Source organism: Anabrus simplex, chromosome 3 (genome assembly GCF_040414725.1).
Source record: "Anabrus simplex isolate iqAnaSimp1 chromosome 3, ASM4041472v1, whole genome shotgun sequence".
Lineage (NCBI taxonomy): Eukaryota > Metazoa > Arthropoda > Insecta > Orthoptera > Tettigoniidae > Anabrus > Anabrus simplex.
The window spans coordinates 263,189,712-263,210,080 of record NC_090267.1 but is presented as its reverse complement, the minus strand read 5'-3'; the positions used below and the strand labels follow the sequence as shown (position 1 = coordinate 263,210,080).

The 20,369-nt window shown below is 39.0% G+C and overlaps 1 protein-coding gene across 2 annotated transcripts in view; it reads right to left on the bottom strand.

Annotated features, from left to right (window-relative positions):
• The window catches only part of S6kII (Ribosomal protein S6 kinase II), a 362,049-nt gene that overhangs the window by 111,871 nt on the left and 229,809 nt on the right, over nt 1–20,369 (bottom strand). For both annotated transcript variants that reach the window (XM_068226656.1, XM_067143003.2), the window contains exons 3-4: nt 11,011–11,248; nt 8,115–8,275 (exon numbers count right to left, since the gene is read on the bottom strand). In XM_068226656.1, the coding sequence (XP_068082757.1) occupies nt 8,115–8,275; nt 11,011–11,248 (399 nt within the window). The remainder of the gene's footprint in view (nt 1–8,114; nt 8,276–11,010; nt 11,249–20,369) is intronic.

Sequence of the window (20,369 nt, the reverse complement as noted above, 5' to 3'; positions counted from 1 at the left end):
CATGTTATCCTTAGCCGACATCTTTGCTAGATTCAATTTCCTAGTAAGTTCCTTCAATTTCTCCTTACTTCCACGGCCATTTCTAATTATTTCTTTCCAATCTGCACCTCCTTCTTCGCCTCTTTATTTTTCTATTATAATAAGGTGGGTCTTTACAATTCCTTACCACCTTTAAAGGTATTGTTTTCACATTCAACAACTGCTTTAAACCCCATCCCACTGTCTATTTACATTTTTATTTACCATTTTCCATCGATCATAGTTACTTTTTTTAAACTCCCTCATGCCTGCTTTATCAGCCATATGGTACTGCCTAATAGTCCTACTTTTACGCCTTCCCTTCTATTACATTTATTTTTAACTATGACAAGAACAGCTTTATGATCACTAATACCATCTATTACTTCGGTTTCCCAATAGAGCTCATCTGGTTTTATGAGTACCACGTCCAATATATTTTGATGATGATGATGATGATGATGATGATAATGATGATGCTTGTTGTTTAGAGGGGCCTAACATAGAGGTCATCGGCCCCTAATGGTACGAAATGAGATAACAACAAAAAATGAAAAGCATCCACTGACCAAAATTTTTTAAAAATATAAAAAACATGTCATGAAGAATGAATGGATGGACATGAACACAAAAAAAAAAAAAAAAAAAAAAACAGTGGATCAGACTCAAAAAAGATTGTAAATAATAGTTTTAGTGACCAAGGGACCACTTATAAAGCACAATGATGCTAATAGCAATTATCGGTAGTAAAGGAGAACCATGATAATTCTCAAACTGCGGTACTAATCAAAGGTAGCGTAAACTCATGGTGTTTCAAACATTAAGGTACTACTCACAACTATTGTACGTCGTAAAGGTAACGCAGACCTATGGTGTTTCTCACACAATGGCGCCACTCATAGCCAACGCAAACCGATGAGGTTCCTCACCTAGGTGTACTAATCACAGGCGCCAGTATTCCCATGGTGTTCCTACGGAGTGGGTACTAATCACTGGCAACGCAGACCTATGGTGTCGCTCGTATAGTGGTACAACTCGCAGGCTACGCCCAAACACGTAGTGTCGCTCACACGGGTACAACTCACAGGCAACGCCCAGACCTGCGGTGCTGTACACATGGGCACGACTCACGGGTACTGGAAACCCACACTGAACCCCACTCGAGTGCTATGAATCACAAAACTATAGAGTACCTAACAGAGTGGTACTACTTGCAAGTAAAAGCGACCGATGGTGTTCCGCGCGTGATGGTACTAATCAAAAGCAGTTTCATGGTTCTAATACAATCATTCCTTGGTCGCCTCTCACGACAGGCAGGGGATACCGTGGGTGTATTATTCGTCAGCCTCCCCCACCCACAGGGGGTGTGTGTTTGGTCCGCGAGAGGTATTTTATTTCCCTCAAGTCCGCCGGCAAGCCGGTTAGGACCCCCCTATCCGCCACCTGGGACGCGCCACGTGGGAGTATCACCTCTCCCCCTGCTACGCCTGCGTAGCAGGTTCGTGGCCAGGATATTTTTCTCTCTTGTTGATTCCATCACCTTCTGAATTAGCTGTCCTTCCCAATTCACATTTGGTAAATTCTGATCTCTCGCTACAATCACATTCCTTTCCATATCGTTTCCCAGATAACTGATTATCTTATCAAATAATTCTGAATCAGCATCAGCGCTACCCTTTCCCTGTCTGTACACTCCAAAGACATCAAGTTGCCTATTATCTTTAGAAATGAGCCTTACACCTAGAATTTCATGTTTGTCATCTTTAACTTTCATAGATCACAAATTCTTCTTTTACCAGAATGAATACCCCCACCACCACCACCACCATTCCTATCCTATCTATGATACACACTCCAGTTCCGTGAGAAAATTTCTGCATCCATTTATCAGCCATGATTCAACTCCTATTAAAATATCTGGTAAGTATATAAAACTTATGTATTAAATTATTTAATTCTATTCCTTTCTTTACAATACTTCTAGAGTTCAACACTAACATTTTTATGTCATCCCTACTTGACTTCCAGATCCCTGTACCCTTATCACTGCTTCCCAGAACACCCTGTTTCCCTGAATGTACCTTGTTATAACCCTTCCAAACAACTGCGGTTTAAGTGAAGGCCATCTGAGCGCAGATCCCTATCTCCTACCCATCCATTAAGATCTAGAAATCTCGCTCCCAGTTTGCCACATACCCGCTCCATAGTCTCATTTAAATCCCCAACCACCTTCCAGTCAGTATCCCTCCTGCACAGTATTCCACTGATAACTATCTACGCTTCCTTAACACTTTGTAATAGATAAGAAAAATGTCCCACGGACATATGAAACTTATAAATAATAATCCTTAACACTTTAGCGTCGACGTGTACATTTGCTTTTTCCGCGGTAAACTGCTGAAATGCCGTATCCATTTTTCAGGTTGTTGTGGGCTATGGATGTTCGTAATTTCATTTGTAGATGATAATCAAAGACATATTTTATGTTCAAAGTTACTATTTTTGTGTCCCCCCATTGGGGTGACATATGGTTATTAGGTTGACTATGCAGCAGAGAAAGCGCATGTCACCCCTACAGGGGTGACGGCCTTTTTACCTTTGTTGTTGTGGAACACTGTGCTCTGTACTGTGAGCTGTTGAATTACGCGCCTTTCAACGAGTTCCTTGTAATTTACAGTTTTGTGACAAGAAATTAATTAATGTTATGTGTTTCTGTGTTGAGTAAGCCATGATTACCGATAGAGAGATAGAACAACAACCTGAAAAGGGTTCGAGTGTTGAATCAAGAGATGTTGACATTTAGGATTTGCAACGTGATGCCACCTTTTCCGAGTCAAAATTCAACAGTAGTTTGTGTAGTGAGGACACTAGCAAAGATTCCGGTGCTGCATAGGGCAATGATTCAACCAAACCATCAGCCAGTGACAATTACTGGGGAACATTCCCAGGTTTGCAGAAACATTTTTTTAATTCACACGTAGCCCCGGTTTACAATTTCATCCGAGTGCTAAATCTCAACCAGTATGTAAGAATAAAGCAATAATAGACTCCAATCCACATTATTTTCCTTGCCATTAATAATTGAATTCTGATGGTTGCGTATGTCACCATATGGGGTGACAAATGTCAGAGAAATTCCACTGTTTGTTGCGCAATGCCCAGCGTGCTGAGAAAGGAATGGGCACTGCGCTGCACTCTATGAACACCTTACGTGAACAAGCAATGCAATACAACAGCGAATGGTAGCGCTAGTTTCGTGCGACAGCCTAAAGTTGAAAAGCCTGGACACACTGCCGTGTCACCCCATGAGGGGTGACATCGTCTTCAAAGTGTTAAACCTCACCTGTTCTGCATTTGCCAGATTCCATGTAATGTGCGAATGGATTGATACCCATTGCCAGAAAGAAACAGTAGAAAAAGTGACAACTTAAAGTTCAGTTCATGTGTGGTTTTTATGCAGAAGACAGTACATATTCACCCTCAGTGTTTGTTAAATTCAGTTACAAATATGGCTTATGAATCGATGCGAGGAAAACTTGGTGAAAGTTTCGGATTTAAACTAAAAGACTGTGGTAAGATGACAGACAGAAAGATAGTGTTTTGTAATAAATGCGGAAAATCGTTCAGTTATACTGGAAGTAGAAGTAGTCTTCAATATCATCTCAAACATATTTATCCTATTCCAAAGTGTATCTGTGTCCATCAATGTCGCTACTAGTTCATCTCCTCAGTCAATGTTGGAGCATCTTATAGTGAAGCCTGTGTCCTCTAAAAAGGAAAGTGAAATTATGAATAAACTAGTGAAGTGGATAGTGCAGAAGAGTAGGCCCATCAACATCGTCTCTGATCATGGTCTAGAAGAGGTTTTACGGGAAGCTCTCAATTCTCACACTTACCATCTTCCCTCTACAAACACACACAAAAACAGAGACAAGTTGTATGACGTAGAAAGGTCAGAATTATTAGATGAACTCAAACGTGCAGAATTTATTATGTCAGGCAAAATCGCCACAAAAAAATCGCTAAATTCGCAAAACATGATATACCTCTGATTTTTTAGTATGTTGTTTGGACCCATTAGGACTATGTATACCCAAGTTTGCAACTCTCAAAAAGTTGTGGATAAATTTTTACACACAAAAAATCACAAAATTTTTGGACTTGTTTCAGATTCTGCTCTATATCTCCTAATCCATGCATTTTTCGTTGAAAGCTACTACGTTTTTAAGAGCATTAAATTTGTGACAAATTAAGCACAAATGGAGCTCTGTAGGACAATTAGTTACCGAATTACGGCACTTTGAAAGTAGGCCAGTTTTCCAAAAATTGTAAATATTAGTTTTAGACCTTCTTTGGACCGAGATGGCGTAGAAACCATTGATCCTACGAGTAGAACTTGTAGAATGTAATTTGTAGGCAATGTAATTAGCCTTAAATTAAGCACAGAGCGGGGTCTGTAAGCCTCGTAGTTCTCTCAAAATTTCAAATAAACCCATATAAGGTAAAATCGTATTTTGCCAGAAATGGACCTAACCACTTTTTTGTTGCATGAAGTGAGATTTAAACATGCAAAACGTGTTATGATCATATAGGAGGTATTTAAGTTGAATAAATTGTATGTAGGTACCAATATTATTAGTCAACAAGCTAATGTGTGCAAAAAATGGTAGAGTTGCAAGCGCCCTTGCCTCTGAGGATTGTAGCGGTTCTTTGTTGTGCGTAGGCAGGTGTTCCTTGGTTCCCCCCTTCCAACCCTCTCTCGCATCGTAGGGGAATGATTCTGTTCGGGCTATCACAGCAAGCTACATAAACTACATATTTAACCACTTTGAGAGAAATGTGTGTGTAGTCTTCGAGGGTATCCTGAGGATGGAGCCCAAAAGAGCACCATCTTTGCAGAGCGATCACGACTGTATTCTGCAACATCAGCAGAAATTGTATTTGACGCATCAACCATCATCACAGTCCCCCAAGAGAACATGCTCTCGAATGACAAATCAAGGTTCGTCTCATTGAGCATCTCTGTTCTGATTTTGCTTTTGAGGGGATTGAGACAAAAGTATCAAAAGAAGACGCAGACCGCGATATCGTCGTGACTGCTCTGCAAAAAAAGTACCTCCAATGACCACATCATCATCATCTTTGAAGAGGATGTGGATTTCCTCGTGCTTCTCTGTGGTCTAGGATCCACTAAAACAAACGTATACTTCCAGAAGAGCGGCAGAGGTGAGGCGGGTTGTGTCCAATTCCCCACCAGCTCATTCAACCAAGGGGAAGTGAAGCTACCATCTGGATTTGAACTTTTCATCCACGCATTTACTGGGTGCGACACCACCTCTGCTCTCTTCTGGCAGGGGAAGATGAAAATGTGGGGCCACTTCAGACAAAATCAAGCTCTAGTGGACCAAGCAAGAGTTTTCCTCCTGACAGATGCCACACACCAACAAGTCGCAGCAGCCAGTGACAAGTGCGTAGTTGCCCTATATAGAGGAGACGAAACGACAGACACCCTCAACGATGTACGCTTCCGTACTTTTGTGAAGACAGCAGCCAACGCCAAACCGAATCTGGCCCGTCTGCCCCCAACAACAGAGGCTGCGTCGAATCACCACTACCGCACATATCACCAGGTGCAAAAGTGGTTGGGGTTGGAGAAAGAGGCCACCGACTGGGTGGCGAATTGACCTCGGCTGGACTCATCCCCATTACCAGTCAGCAAGCTCCTGCCCCCACAGAACTCCTAAAACTCCTCTTTTGCAAATGCAAGAACAGGTGCAGAGAAGGCTGCACATGCCTGAAAGTAGGGCTCAGATGTTCTGTGATGTGTGCTACCTGCTCTGGAGAAACGTGCCAGAATGCTGCCCTTATCATCAGTGAAGAGGACGACGATGACGAGCCTCAAGACAACCCTACGATCCACCAATAATGGAGTACCTACCTATAGGGGACGAAGACCTACCTATTGAAGAGAGCAACGAAAGTGACGGCCCAGGGCCATCAAAAACAAGACGACGAGTTAGACTATGTATCTAATTTGATTGATCGATCGATTAAGTTACTGTACTTTTGATTACTTATGTTTTATGTTTATATTAAAATATATTTCACTGTTTTTTTTAATGATTACATGCCTTCTTTTTCATTATTAAACCAAAAAACAAAAGATAGGAAAGGTTATGGAACATTTCTGGAAAAATGCGATTTTACCTTCTTTTTTTTTTGAGAACGATGAGGCTTACAGACCCAGCTCTGTGCTTAATTTAAAGCTAATTAAATTCCCTATAAATTATATTCTGCAAGTTCTACTCGTAGGATCAATGGTTTCGACGCCATTTCGGTCCAAAGGAGGTCTAAAACTAAAATTTACAATTTTTGGAAAAACTAGCCTATTTTCAAAGTGCCATAATTCGGTAACCAATTGACCTACAGAGCTCCGGTTGGGCTTAATTTGTCACAAATTTAATGCTCGTAAAAACATATAGAGTAGCTTCGATGAAAATGCATGGATTAGGTGATATAGAGCAGAATCTGAAACAAGTCCGAAAATTTTGCTGTTTTTCGTGTGTAAAAATTTTTCCACAACTTTTTGAGAGTTGCAAAGTTGGGTATACATAACCGTAATGGGTCCAAAACAACATACTAAAAAATCAGAGATACATCATGTTTTGTTGATTTATTGTCAATTTTGACCGGCCTATTAGGCCTTGATGCTTGTAAACTAAAACAGGACATAGTTACTTGACGGAACAGAAACACATTTCATGTTCGAGAACCTTATGAAAGCTAAAAGGCATATTATACACATCCTATCCACCCACTATTCTAATATCAAACCTCTAACAACAATTGAACAGGAGATGATAGAAAAAAAAACTATGCTTAAGGCATGCTTGGTGGGAGCAAGTATGTGATAGGTAGTGTTGTATTGCCTGCGGTAACACACTTGAAATTATCTTTACGTTGTTCTGATGTCGATGTTGGGTATATAGCGAGATTTAAAAGGACACTTGTAGAATTTTTAATGGCTAGGATAAATGATTGGTGTAATATGAAGATATACCAAGAAGATACTGCTATTGACCCTAGATTTAAATATCTTAGAAGTATTGGAAAAAAAAAAAAAGGGCCAGGAATCCATGTGGAAAAGAATTTTGGAGAGGGGCGTGGATGGAGTACAAGTCGCAGTAAAACCATGCAGCAAGAAGAGGAAATTGAATATTGAAACCGACAAAGAAGAACAGGATTCTGATCATGCCATTTCGGTTTCGAGTTCAACACTACTTGAGAAGGAGATTGCAGGCTACAAGTCATTGGAGGAACTGGAAGATGACTTCGCAGACCATCTGCAATGGTAGAAAATACATTCATTCCAACTTCCACATCTTGCACAAATAGCAAAAAAATTCCTTTGCATTCGAGCTACTTCAGTTCTTTGTGAGAGAGTGCTCAGTGATGCTGGAAATATTGCTTGCTACTAAGAGAAGGGCAGCTCTTAGTTCTGAACATGTCAACATAGTGACATGTCTGAAGTCCTGGAGCAAAGAGGTGTGACTATAGGTAATTGTCAACTTCGCAGTTTCAAACAATTTTTTTACCATTAAATTACCAATATCGAAATTCATTTCAAATATTAACTTAACTGCTTTTTTATTACTTGCATGCCATCAATGCAATAAAAAAATATGTCTTCTTTATAGCATATTGAATTATAAAAATGTTTTATGCCAGGTGTTTTTACTACTACAGGTGTTAATTGGCCGATTAATCGATTAAAGCCATTTGGTTAACCAATCAAAATTTTTAATCGATTGACAGCTCTAAAACTATTATTATTATTATTATTATTATTTTGACAGAATAATTTCAGAATACTGTTAAATGCAACTGTGAGCTCACTGCATTAAATAAACTTTTATTTCTTGGCGATGGGATGGGAAAGGGCTAGGAATGGGAAGGAAGCAGCCGTGGCCTTAATTAAGCTACAGCCCCAGCATTTGCCTGGTATGTATGTATGTATAACAGAATGGAACTGAGACAGAAAAAGGGGAATAATATGTCAACTGAAGAGGCTTGTAGTTATATAACTAAGTACCCACCTCCTTAGCTAGGCGAGTAAAGAGGTCTCCCCCTCGCAGAAAGTCCAGGATGAGGTAGAGTTTCCCCTCGGTCTGAAAGGCATAGTGTAGTCGCACAATGAATGGGTGACGAACATCAACCAGGATGTTACGTTCAGTCTTGGTTCGCATGCGATCTCGAACTAAACATACAAGAATAGCTTTGTTGACAGGAGAATAGCATGGTGCATGAATTATAACACAATGATATACATAACAATCCAAAATAATGTCACTAACACTAGAAAGGCATGTTGCTTGTAAGCTTCCAAATTTAAATATGCCTTATTTTTTCAACCTGCAAATTTCCCCCCTACATTATAAAATTGTAATAAAATAAGGTGATTTTCAAACAAACGAGCAAGTTACGAGTTTTATGCGACTATTAAACCTTTGAAATGTAGCTGTAACATAGAATCTTCAGAATCCCATGGGTGGAATACCAATGAAGAGGTACTCCACTGAGCCAAAAAATTATGTGAAGTCTTACCCCATTGCAGGAAAACAGCCATTTTGGTCACATGTTCTTTAATAACTAATACAGCCTGATACACCTGATCATAGAAGGAAGAAGACAGAAAGGAAATGGAGACCTGGGAGAAGACGATTATCCCGCAAGTAGAACCTCTGACATTGGGTCCACATGACATTATTTCCATTCATGCCATCATCAATCATCATCACCACATTCTTACAGTCTCAGCCTGGCTGAGTAGCTCAGACAGTAGAGTGCTGGCCTTCTGAGCTCAACTTGGCAGATTCGATCCTGGCTCAGTCTGGTAGCATTTGAAGGTGTTCAAATACGTCAGCCTTATGCCTGTAGATTTCCTGGCACTTAGAACTATGGGACAAAATTCCGGTACCTCCGTGTCTCCGAAAACTGTAAAAGTAGTTAGTGGGACATAAAATCAATATTATTATTATTATTATTATTATTATTATTATTATTATTATTATTATTATATTACTACTACTGTACTTATAGTTTCAGCTACAAGGCTGAAGTAATATGGCCTGCATACAAATTTTGACATTCTGATTGTGCTTCCATTTATCAGCAGAGTGAAATTCAACTAGTGTCACCAATTATGTCACAGAGGCGACGATTTTAGCCCGCTCTTTAAGAACTGACTGCCTTAAGTCATGAATTTGAGGTCCTGAATCACATACTCCATCCCATACCATACCCAACAATGCATGTATGAAGTATTTAAGTTACAATTTACATCCACCTTGTCTTATGAGAATTTTGTGTGGTGTTTACAGCCCTTGACTGATGAGGGTATTAATCTTTTTTCTGTCCTGCTGCATTATTATCTTTCCTGTTTGATCTTTCCTATATGAACTCTCTTACTCAAGTGTCACTAGTACTAACAAAGCCTATGAAGTTTCTGGATCATGGATCTTCCCTTTCTTTCCCCAAAACATTTAATTTTCTAGTGATCAGAAATCTTTTACAGTCACAAGCCAATGTCCTAGATGTCAACTTATTAAACGAAGCCATGAATCATGGATTTCATGTATTTCAATATTAGCTCACATTACTAGGAAAATGGGAAGAAATACAAAATTATACATTCATCTTGACATGCTGCTCAGACAATACAAAATCAGGTAGTATCTGTTCCCTTTTCAAAAACGATTAAGATTATGATAACTTGTTTCTTTACATGACCATCTGGATATAGGCGGAAACTTTCTGAAATCTTGGTCAACTGATGTCGACCGAGTGTTCGGTGAAAACACACACTGTTTTTACTTTTCTAATCAAACAGTTGCCACATGATGAATGGGGGGAAGGGAACAGAAACCCGTAGTTTCAAACGTTAACACAGCATGAATGCTGCTAGTCAGCATAGTTTTGCAAAGAGACGTAAGGAAAGCCCAGGACCCAAAGCAAGTAGGACAGGTAGCTGTAAAAATATCTTTAAGGTCATTCATCCTTAAACTGCCTGAAACTTAAGAAGAGAAGTCTCTCTCTACTTACCAAGCACACTAATACTACTCTACATTAGTTTGGAGGATACTGATGTAGATTGAGCACTTTCTTAAAAACAAGACAACAACAAAGAGGCAAGGATTAAAAAAGAATGTTTAATTGAAATGAACTTTCTTAAAAGTTTAACAAACAAACAAACAAACAAAAAAAGAAAAATTACAGCATGTTTGGAAACTTCCATCACAAACTTCTAGATAACTGAATAGATAAAGTTTCAAAAAAATATCCATGTTCCAAAAAAATAGTGTTTCCGTGCTACTGGTGTAACAATTTCAAATTAAGTACTGTATTTAAATCTCCTGCTCGGTGAAGGAGTGATCACATCTGTTTACCTGTACTGGTATTCAATCCAGTTGATAAGGTGGAGGATACTTCAGTTTTGTCGTCATAGAACAATGGTCACCTCATGTCACAAGATGCCTAAACTGCCTCTCAAAATACTGCTTCAAACTGTACCCCTCATTCAATGGACTTTGAATATTGTTCCCAAATTAGCGAATGCTGGTTTGTTTATTAAGAAAAAAATGTCAGTGTGACAAAATTAATCATTTTCTTTATTTTTCCTTGACAATGAACACTATTATCAAATTAATGAATAATGATTATTTAGAAATGTAATTAACGAAGTTGCAACTAATTAAATTACTATCAGTCCTTCACCCAGTAAAAGCGGGAGATTTAAATACTTGATTTAAAATTATTGTATACGTAGCATGGAAACTGTACTTTTATGGACATGGATTCCTATTCAAAACATTATCTACTCTGTTCCTTTCAGAAGCCCTAGGAGTATGTAATGGGACTCTACAAATATTTGTATATCTAATTTGCAGACTTCTTTGCATTGTCTTGATACAGCTGAATTCCACTCAAACCAACCTTTGAGTGTAGCCTTCTTGAGCACCTTCATGGCGTACAGTGTCCCACTGTCCTTGCCGACGACCTTACGGACGAGGAACACCTTACCAAAAGAGCCCTGCCCCAAAACCTTGAGAAGTTCGAACTGCCCAGGGTCTGCTTTCTCATGGCCCTCCTTCACAATGTCCTTCACTTCAAACTCGTGGGTCTCACTTCCTCCGTCTGTGTCCTTATTATTGTGAGGATGCTGATGATGATTCTGAAACAGTAATCAGAACTCATTTACAACAAATCCTACAACAACAGTGAACAATAATCTACAATTTCTACATTCAATCCAACTGCTGGAGGCATTGAGAAGTCTTCGAGGATTGAATACAATGTAAAGGTAACAAACAATACATCACCAATGATGTAACCAAAATTCACCACCTGGACACTCCAAATCATCTTCACAGTGTTACATTTGAAGCATGAGAAGAGGCTTCTGTAACACTAACGAAGACATTACAGTGCAGCAGTTCATTTTACATTTCAAATGATAATTTATGTGGGTTTTAATGACATAGTAAAATAATGCATACATCCCAGATGTAAAACGACATAATAAAATAACGCATTGACGTGTACCTTCCAGATACAAAGAAGTCAACAGCTGTAAATATCCTGGCCCTTGAGTACAAGCATATACGACAGGAAGGATCACATAATCATACAGATTTCTTGGCTAATTAATATGTAGAGATTATCTATACTTCCCAATAAAAGGTTACACTTCTATGCTTTTTGAAAGAGTTTAAAGGATAATGTCCATTTCAAATTTCCCTAAATGCTTGTTGTCACTTTCCTAACATAATAGAACTACCCAACTTCACTAGGAAACTGTATACTGGAGGAAAGTAAAGAAGAAATATTTTTATACAAAAGACAAAGGGTGTAGTGTATCAAGAAAATATAAATAAAAATCAGCTCATTCTTGTATTCTGATCATTTGTAGTTCTGAGTAGCCACTTGAAGTATCTGTAATTTATATTTCACACCCTCAATCTTTCAGTATTTATGAGCAGTTAGCTAATAATAAGTTCCTATGCCCCAATAATTGCAATTTCAGTATTTATGAGCAGTTAGCTAATAAGTTCCTATACCCCAATAATTGCAATTTTAGTCCCTGGCGTAGTTTGACAGAAGTGTTTTTGATAAATTAATGTAAACCACCTCATATTTTTCAGCATTTAAGGACACTTTTATTCTTCATCCTACGGAGTAGGGAAAATAATAGTAATCCACCATCTGTAATAAACACATAACCACATTTCAGTTGAGAATTGTAGAGTGGATACGGTATATTAGATAGTATCTCGCCTGTTATATTCGTATCTTTGTGTACAGTAACCCTTTCGATACTTAAGCATTTAACCAAATGGCAGGTTTCACTTCTAATACAGCATAGTAGGATAAAGTAGTACTAATATTAATCTGTCTATGCATTTAACTTTGTTGGTAACACTTGAGTAGTTCTTGCAAATTTCTAACTTTAGGCCTAATTGGAATTTTCATTTCTATTTGTGCTTGATAATAGCCTATTGTAATTAGGATATGTCTGAACGTAGTTTGAAAATTATTGTAGTGTATTGTAGTAACTTATTAGAAATTAGTGTGTTTATTCTATTACAGTGAAATATTTGTGTAGCATAGTAGCTATAGTATCTGTGGTATTTGTAGTAACTCTCTTACCAAAATTCTGTTGTAGTAATTAGGATAGACTTAACTGCAGTTTAGAATTGTGTAATTCTTGTGTATTATTTTCTGTTTTCAGTAATTAACAGCAATTTTCATCCTGCTAGGGTGTTGTAGGAAAAAAATAATCATACAACTAAGTAGTATTGTAGTGTAGCAGTAGCAACCTATATTAATTACCTTATTGTCGTGTGATCTTTGTGAACTGTTCTAGACAATATTTCTTTCCTTTCATTTTTATTTTGCACAGAATAAGTTATCTTATTTTTCCTTTTCTTTTCATTATTCAGTAAAGAATGGCCAAGGAGTGCAAGTGTAGGAACTGTGGGTGAGGCTAGCATTAAGGAGTATGAGGGAGGAGTTGGAGAGTTTGAGGGAGATAATTAGGATTCTTTCAGAAGACAGGAAGGAAAGTAGGCCTCGCTCAAACAATGTACAGGAAGTAGGTATAAAAGAGGGATGGGAAGAAAAGGGATGTACCAGAGGTACACCTGCCCCACACATTTAAATTAAGCGCCTTGCAGAATGCCATCTAAAATATAAACCTTGCAACAACTAGTACAAGAAGTTTGAAAATTTCTTAACAGATGCCACTACTATAAAATTATATTGTGCCCTCTGGCGTGAAGATGAACTATTAAAATTCAAGAGTAATTTTGTATATAAAGGTTTCCTAAACTGGAATGTTTTGTTTTGTTTTCTGATGTTCAAAAGTAATCAACACTTCTAGCTCTGCCCACCAACTTAAGGTGTTGGCCAATGAGAAATTTTGTATATTTATTTATTCACCAATGAGAAACTGTTGATATTTATTTGATTATCCAATGAGAATTGGGGGTGTGTCAGGGCTTTGGCACAGAGTTTTCTGGAACTTTCCCCTAGGCTATAAAAGCTGGCACATTTTCAGACCAGAGTGTCTTTCTGATCACTCTAGTCTAAGTGTACTGTATGTTCGTAACGGAGGCAGGGGGCCGCCTTAATCATCTTCGGGAGGTCCACCAGCTCAAGGTAATGGCAGATCCTGTTTAAAATCTGATAGTCTTTCAAAGCCAGCTCGAGGGGAATGTTTCAAATCCTTAGTAATGAAGCTTTATTTTCTTAAATGTAAATTTCAAACAATCCAAAAGAACTTAACCAAAATCAGGGAATAGAGAATGAGGTACCCTCTTGTATTCCCTCTCAACTCGATCTTGAGGTGACTTGTTTTTGTAACCTTTAAAATCTATTGTGTAATTTCTGCAACTTAAATATTTTCCTTCTTCCTCTGTAGAATAGGCTTAGCCTCTGTAATGTCGGGCCATAAGCCCAGATAGGGTTTTATGCATTTAATGTAAAATTTAAGGAGCGCAGTATTCACCTCCTCACCATTTTGGTTGTTGGGCCAGTAAATTTAACCTTTTGTTTTTAACAAAGGCCTTGTACTGGTACTGAGTACTGGTTACAACGCCTGTTAAACTATTTCATTCTTTTCATGTTAAAGATATCTGACTGTTGAGTATTTAAGACAGTGAATACTGTTTGATTTTGTTAAATGTAGATTGTGCCTTTGATAGGCCTGAAAATTGTGAATTTTCAAAAACAGATTCCTAAGAGTAAATTGATAGAGCAATAATGCTCTTCCTATTGATGTAAAAGGAGATCAGTCACCTTAACTGTTTGTTGAAAGGAGCTGCAGGGCTCATGTATAATTGGTAATTAAGGAGCTTCAAGCTCCAGCTTGCTAATTTGTTATTAGTTGATTGTTCTGATTTTCTCAAAGTTGTTACCTAGCTTATGAGCTAAATTTTTTATACCTGAACTTCTGAAGTCTAACTTTTGAAAAGAAACCAAAAAGATATAAGGAAGAAATATAGTTACAATTTTAAAGTTTTAAATTAATCTTCTAACTCTTCTATATCCATCCATTCATGCCCGCACCTTCTTTCATCTCTGTGATTCACACAATCCCCGGAACAGGGGGAATTGTAGAAGACAGGTGGTCTAATGTTTTAAAGGGATGGAGACTGCAGGCTAAGGGCTCCATTCAATATCAGAATTCAGGACAGGTGTCTGTGAGAAATCGGTATGAGTCACTGCAGGTAGAACAACCAAGGGAAGATGAGGAACTGGGAACTGTTGCTGAGAAATGTGGAAGTAGGGGGAAGGGAAAAAATAGGTAAGGGAAATGTGGTGTAGTGGATGGCAAAAAACAGGTGGAACAGGGTCATGGGATGGAGAAAAGGGAAGAGGAAGTAGCTTCTGCAGCAGTGAGAGAAAACGGGACTAACCAGGAAGGGAGGGGATCAAATGAGGTGAGCAGAGTTGAGGCTCTGGTCATGGGGAATTCCATTGTCAGACATGTGGGGAATGTGTGTGGAGGGAAAGGAGAACCAGGGTAGAGTGTTTTTGCTATTTTGGTTTATGTTGCACCAACACAGATAGGTCTTATGGCAACGAGGGGACAGGAAAGGGCTAGAAATGGGAAGAAAGCGGCCAAGGCCTTAATTAAGGTACAGCCCCAGCATTTGCCTGGCGTGAAAATGGGAAACCACGGATAACCATCTTCAGAGCTGCCGACAGTGGGGGTTCGAACCCACTATCTCCCGAATACTGGATACTGGCAGCACTTAAGCGACTGCAGGTATCGAGCGCGGTAGGAGTAGAGTGTTATCTAGGAATTAGGTTAAGGAAGATGTTGAGGAAAGTAGAAGAGAACGAGGAAGGAAAGGAGAAGGTGGTAATGTTGAGGAAAGTAGAAGAGAACGAGGAGGGAAAGGAGAAGGTGGTAATGTTGAGGAAGGTAGAAGAGAAGGCGGAGGAAAAGGAAAAAGTGGTAATGTTTCACATTGGTACTAACAACATAAGACAAGCAGGTATAAGTACCAACATATTCGAGGATGTGTCAGATCTGGTAAATGCAGCACGGATGAAGTTTAAGGAAGCGGAGATTATTATCAGTGGAATACTGTGTAGGAGGGATAATGAACGGAAGGTGATTGGGGATTTAAATGAGACTATGGAGTGGGTATATGGGAAACTGGGAGTGAGATTTCTAGATCCTAATGGGTGGGTAGGAGATAGGGATTTGCGCTCAAATGGCCTTCACTTAAATCGCAGTGGTACATGTAAGTTAGGAAACTTGTTTAGAAGGGTTATAGGGAGGTACCTTCAGGAAAACGGGGTGGCCTAGGGAGCGGTGATAAGGGAACAGGAAACTGTAAGTCAAGTAGGGATGACATAAAAATGTTAGTGTTGAACTGTAGAAGTACCGTAAAGAAAGGAATAGAATTAAGTAATTTAATACATACTTACCAGATATTGTAATAGGAGCTGAATCATGGCTGAGAAATGATATAATGGATGCAGAAATTTTCTCACGAAACTGGAGTGTGTTAATTTTAAGGACACTTCCTCTAAAGCATTTCTTTGTCAATTTTATATATTTTTCATCTAAACAGTGTTATGTGGCTGAAGATGTTGATAATACACGAAACATGTACCACTTTTGACCATTAAAAATTGCCTTAAGCAATCATTGTATCGACTAGGTGGAAAATAAATACTTAATTGTGAATGAACTGGAGTGTGTATCGTCGAGATAGGATAGGAATGGTAGGAGGGGGAGTATTCCTTCTGGAGAAAGATGAATTTGTAAGCTACGAAAAAGTTAAAGATGACAAACATGAAATTCTAGGTGTAAGGCTCATCTTTAAAGATAACAGCCAACTTGATGTCTTTGGAGTGTACAGACCGATAGGTTTTTTTTAAGGTCTTATGGCGACGATGGGCCAGGAAAGGGCTAGAAGTGGGAAGGAAGATGCCATGGCCTTAATTAAGGTACAGCCCTAGCATTTGCCTGGTGTGAAAATGGAAAACCATGGAAAACCACCTTCAGGGCTGCCGACAGTGGGGCTCGAACCCACTATATCCCGAATACTGAATACTGGCCGCTCTTAAGCGACTGCTGCTATCGAGCTTGGTCCGGGAAAGGGTAGCGCTGACGCTGATTCAGAATTATTTGATAAGATAATCAGCTATGTGGGAAAAGATAAGGAAAGAAACGTAATTGTAGTGGGTTATCTCAATTTACTAAATGCCAATTGGGAAGGTAATAAAGACAGGAAGCATTACCAACAAATGGCAAATAAAGTTAATATGGGAAGGGCATCTGATTCAGAAAGTGATGGAACCAACTAGACGGAAGAATATTCTGGATGCAGTGCTGGTAAAACCAGACAAGCTCTATAGAGAAACCGAAGTAATAGATGGTATTAGTGATCACGAAGCTGTTTCTGTGGTAGTTACAAATAAACGTGAAAGAAAGGAAGGTATTAAAATTAGGACTATTAGGCAGAACCATATGGCTGATAAAACAGGCATGAGGGAGTTTTTAAAATGTCTCTATGCTCAGTGGAAAATGGTAAATAAAAATGTAAACAGACTCTGTAAAAATAGGTTTGTAGGTACCTTTAAAGGTAGTAAGGAATGGTAAAGATATGCTATACTATAACAGAGAAGTCAAGAGACTAAGAAGGAGGTGCAGGTTGGAAAGAAATGCATTAGTTAGAAATGGCTGTGGAAGTAAAGAGAAATTGAAGGAACTTACTAGGAAATTGAACGTAGCAAGTCAGCTAAGGATAACATGATGGCAAGCATAATTGGCGGTCATACACGTTTTAGTGAAAAATGGAAGAGTATTTATAGGTACTTTAAGGCAGAAACAGGTTCCAAGGAGGACATTCCAGGAATCACTAATGAACAAGGGGAGTGTGTATGCGAGGATCTTCAAAAGGCAGAAGTACCGGTATGTAAAGATCGTTGGTTACAAGGATGATGTCCAGATAGAGGAGGTGACCTATAATAAGAATGACATTTACAGTAAGATACAAAAGTTGAAAACTAGAAAAGCAGCTGGAATTCATAAGGTTTTGGGGGGTATACTAAAAACAATGGATTGGGATATATTACCATACCTGGAGTACTTATTTGATTATTGTTTGCATGAAGGAGCTATACCAAATGAATGGAGAGTTGCTTTACTAGCCCCTGTGTATAAAGGAAAGGGTGATAGACATAAAGCTGAAAATTACAGGCCAGTCAGTTTACCATGCATTGCATGTAAGCTTTGGGAAAGCATTCTTTCTGATTATATTAGACATGTTTGCAAAATTAATAACTGGTTCAAAAGAAAGCAGTTTGGGTTTAGGAAAGGTTATTCCACTGAAGCTCAACTTGTAGGATTCCAGCAAGATACAGCAGATATCCTGGATTCAGGAGGTCAAATGGACTGTATCGAGATTAACCTACCTAAGGCATTTAATAGGGTAGATCATGGGAGACTAGTGGCAAAAATGAGTGTAACTGGACTTGACAAAAGAGTGACTGAATGGATGGCTACGTTTCTAGAAAATAAAACACAGATTTTTTTTTTGGCCATTTGCTAGTTGCTTTATGTCGCACCGACACAGATAGGTCTTATGGCGACGATGGGACAGGGAAGGGCTAGGAGTGGGAAGAAAGCGGCCGTGGCCTTAATTAAGGTACAGCCCCAGCATTTGCCTGGTGTGAAAATGGGAAACCACGGAAAACCATCTTCAAGGCTGCCGACAGTGGGATTCGAATCCACTATCTCCCGGATGCGAGCTCACAGCTGCGCGCCCCTAACAGCACGGCCAACTCGCCCGGTGAACTCAGAAAATTAGAGTAGGCGAAGTTTTATCTGTCCCTGTAATAATTAAGAGGGGAATTCCTCAAGGCAGTAATTATTGGGACATTTATGTTTCCTTTTATAGCCTCTTTCAATGATATGTGTAAAGAAGTGTGATCAGAGTTAAGACTTTTTGCAGATGATGATATTCTGTAGAGAGTAATAAATGAGTTACAAGACTGTGAGCAACTACAAAATGACCGCGATAATGTTGTGAGATGGACAGTAGGCAATGGTATGATGATAAACGGGGTTAAAAATCAGGTTGTGAGTTTCACAAATTGGAAAAGTCCTCTCAGTTTTAATTACTGCGTTGAGGGTGAAGGTTCCCTTTGGAGATCATTGTAAGTATCTAGGTCTTAATATAAGGAAAGGTTCGAACCCCACTGTCGGCAGCCCTGCAAATGGTTTTCCGTGGTTTCCCATTTTCACACCAGGCAAATGCTGGGGCTGTACCTTAATTAAGGCCACTGCCGCTTCCTTCCCACTCCTAGCCCTTCCCTGTCCCATCGTCGCCATAAAACCTATCTGTGTCGGTGCGACATAAAGCAACTAGCAAAATATATATAAAAGGAAAGATCTTCATTGGGGTAATCATATAAATATGATTGTAAATAAAGGGTACAGATCTCTGATGGTATTTAGGGGTTGTAGTAAGGATGTAAAGGAGAGGGCATGTAAGTCTCTGGTAAGACCCTAACTAGAGTACGGTTCCAGTGTATGGGAACCTCACCAGGATTACTTGATTCAAGAATTGGAAAACATCCAAAGGAAAGCAGTTCGATTTGTTCTGGGCGATTCCGACAAAAGAGTAGCGTTACAAAAATGTTGCAAAGTTTGGGCTGGAAAGACTTGGAAGAAAGGACATGAGCTGCTCGACTAAGTGGTATGTGATACTAATATAGTTAGTCTGTTATTGGACATTATAAATCTTCCAGCTAACTCATTGCTGGTTTCCAGCGTTTTGCCCCAGTGTGCTATTTTGGGCTCATCAGTTGGTAAACAGCACACCTACCAAGACGCATGGCTAGTGGGAATCAACATCTATATCATAAGTGGTATGTTCTGAGCTGTCAGTGGAGAGATGGCATGGAATGAGATCAGTAGGAAAGATCACACAATATGAAGATGAAGTTGAAATTCGAGAGGACAAATTGGGGCAAATATTCGTTTATAGGAAGGGGAGTTAAAGACTGGAATAACTTACCAAGGGAGATGTTCAATAAATTTCCGATTTCTTTGCAATCTAAGAAAAGGCTGGGAAAACAACAGATATGGAATCTGCCACCTGGGTGACTGCCCTAAATGCAGATCAGTAGTGACTGATTGATTGATTGAATGACTGATTGATTGATTGATTGATTGATTGATTGATTGATTGATTGATTGATTGATCATAGCACTGAACAAGGTATACTAAGTTAGATTTAGATTTTTTTATACAAGAGTCCGCTCCGTTTTTGTGTCAGGAAGTGTACATGGACAAAAGGGAAAAATTGTAACACACTGAAAATGTCAATTTGTTTAAGACTGATGAATATTGAATTTTTACGACCGCATTGTAATCGAAATCTCTACCAATTGAGCTATGGTGGTCTAGGTCATATTTGTTCTGTTGGGAAGGATCTAAGCTACAGGTCTGGAATAATAATAATAATAATAATAATAATAATAATAATAATAATAATAATAATAATAATAATAATAAAAATAATAATAATAATAATTTGCTATATGTCCCACTAACTACTCTTACGGTTTTCGGAGACGCCGAGGTGCTGGAATTTAGTCCCACTGGAGTTCTTTTACGTGCCAGTAAAACTACCGACACGAGGCTGACGTATTTGAGCACCTCCAAATACCACCGGACTGAGCCAGGATCGAACCTGCATGATGGGGTCAGAAGGCCAGCGCCTCAACCGTCTGAGCCACACAGCCCGGCACCATAATCTTAAAT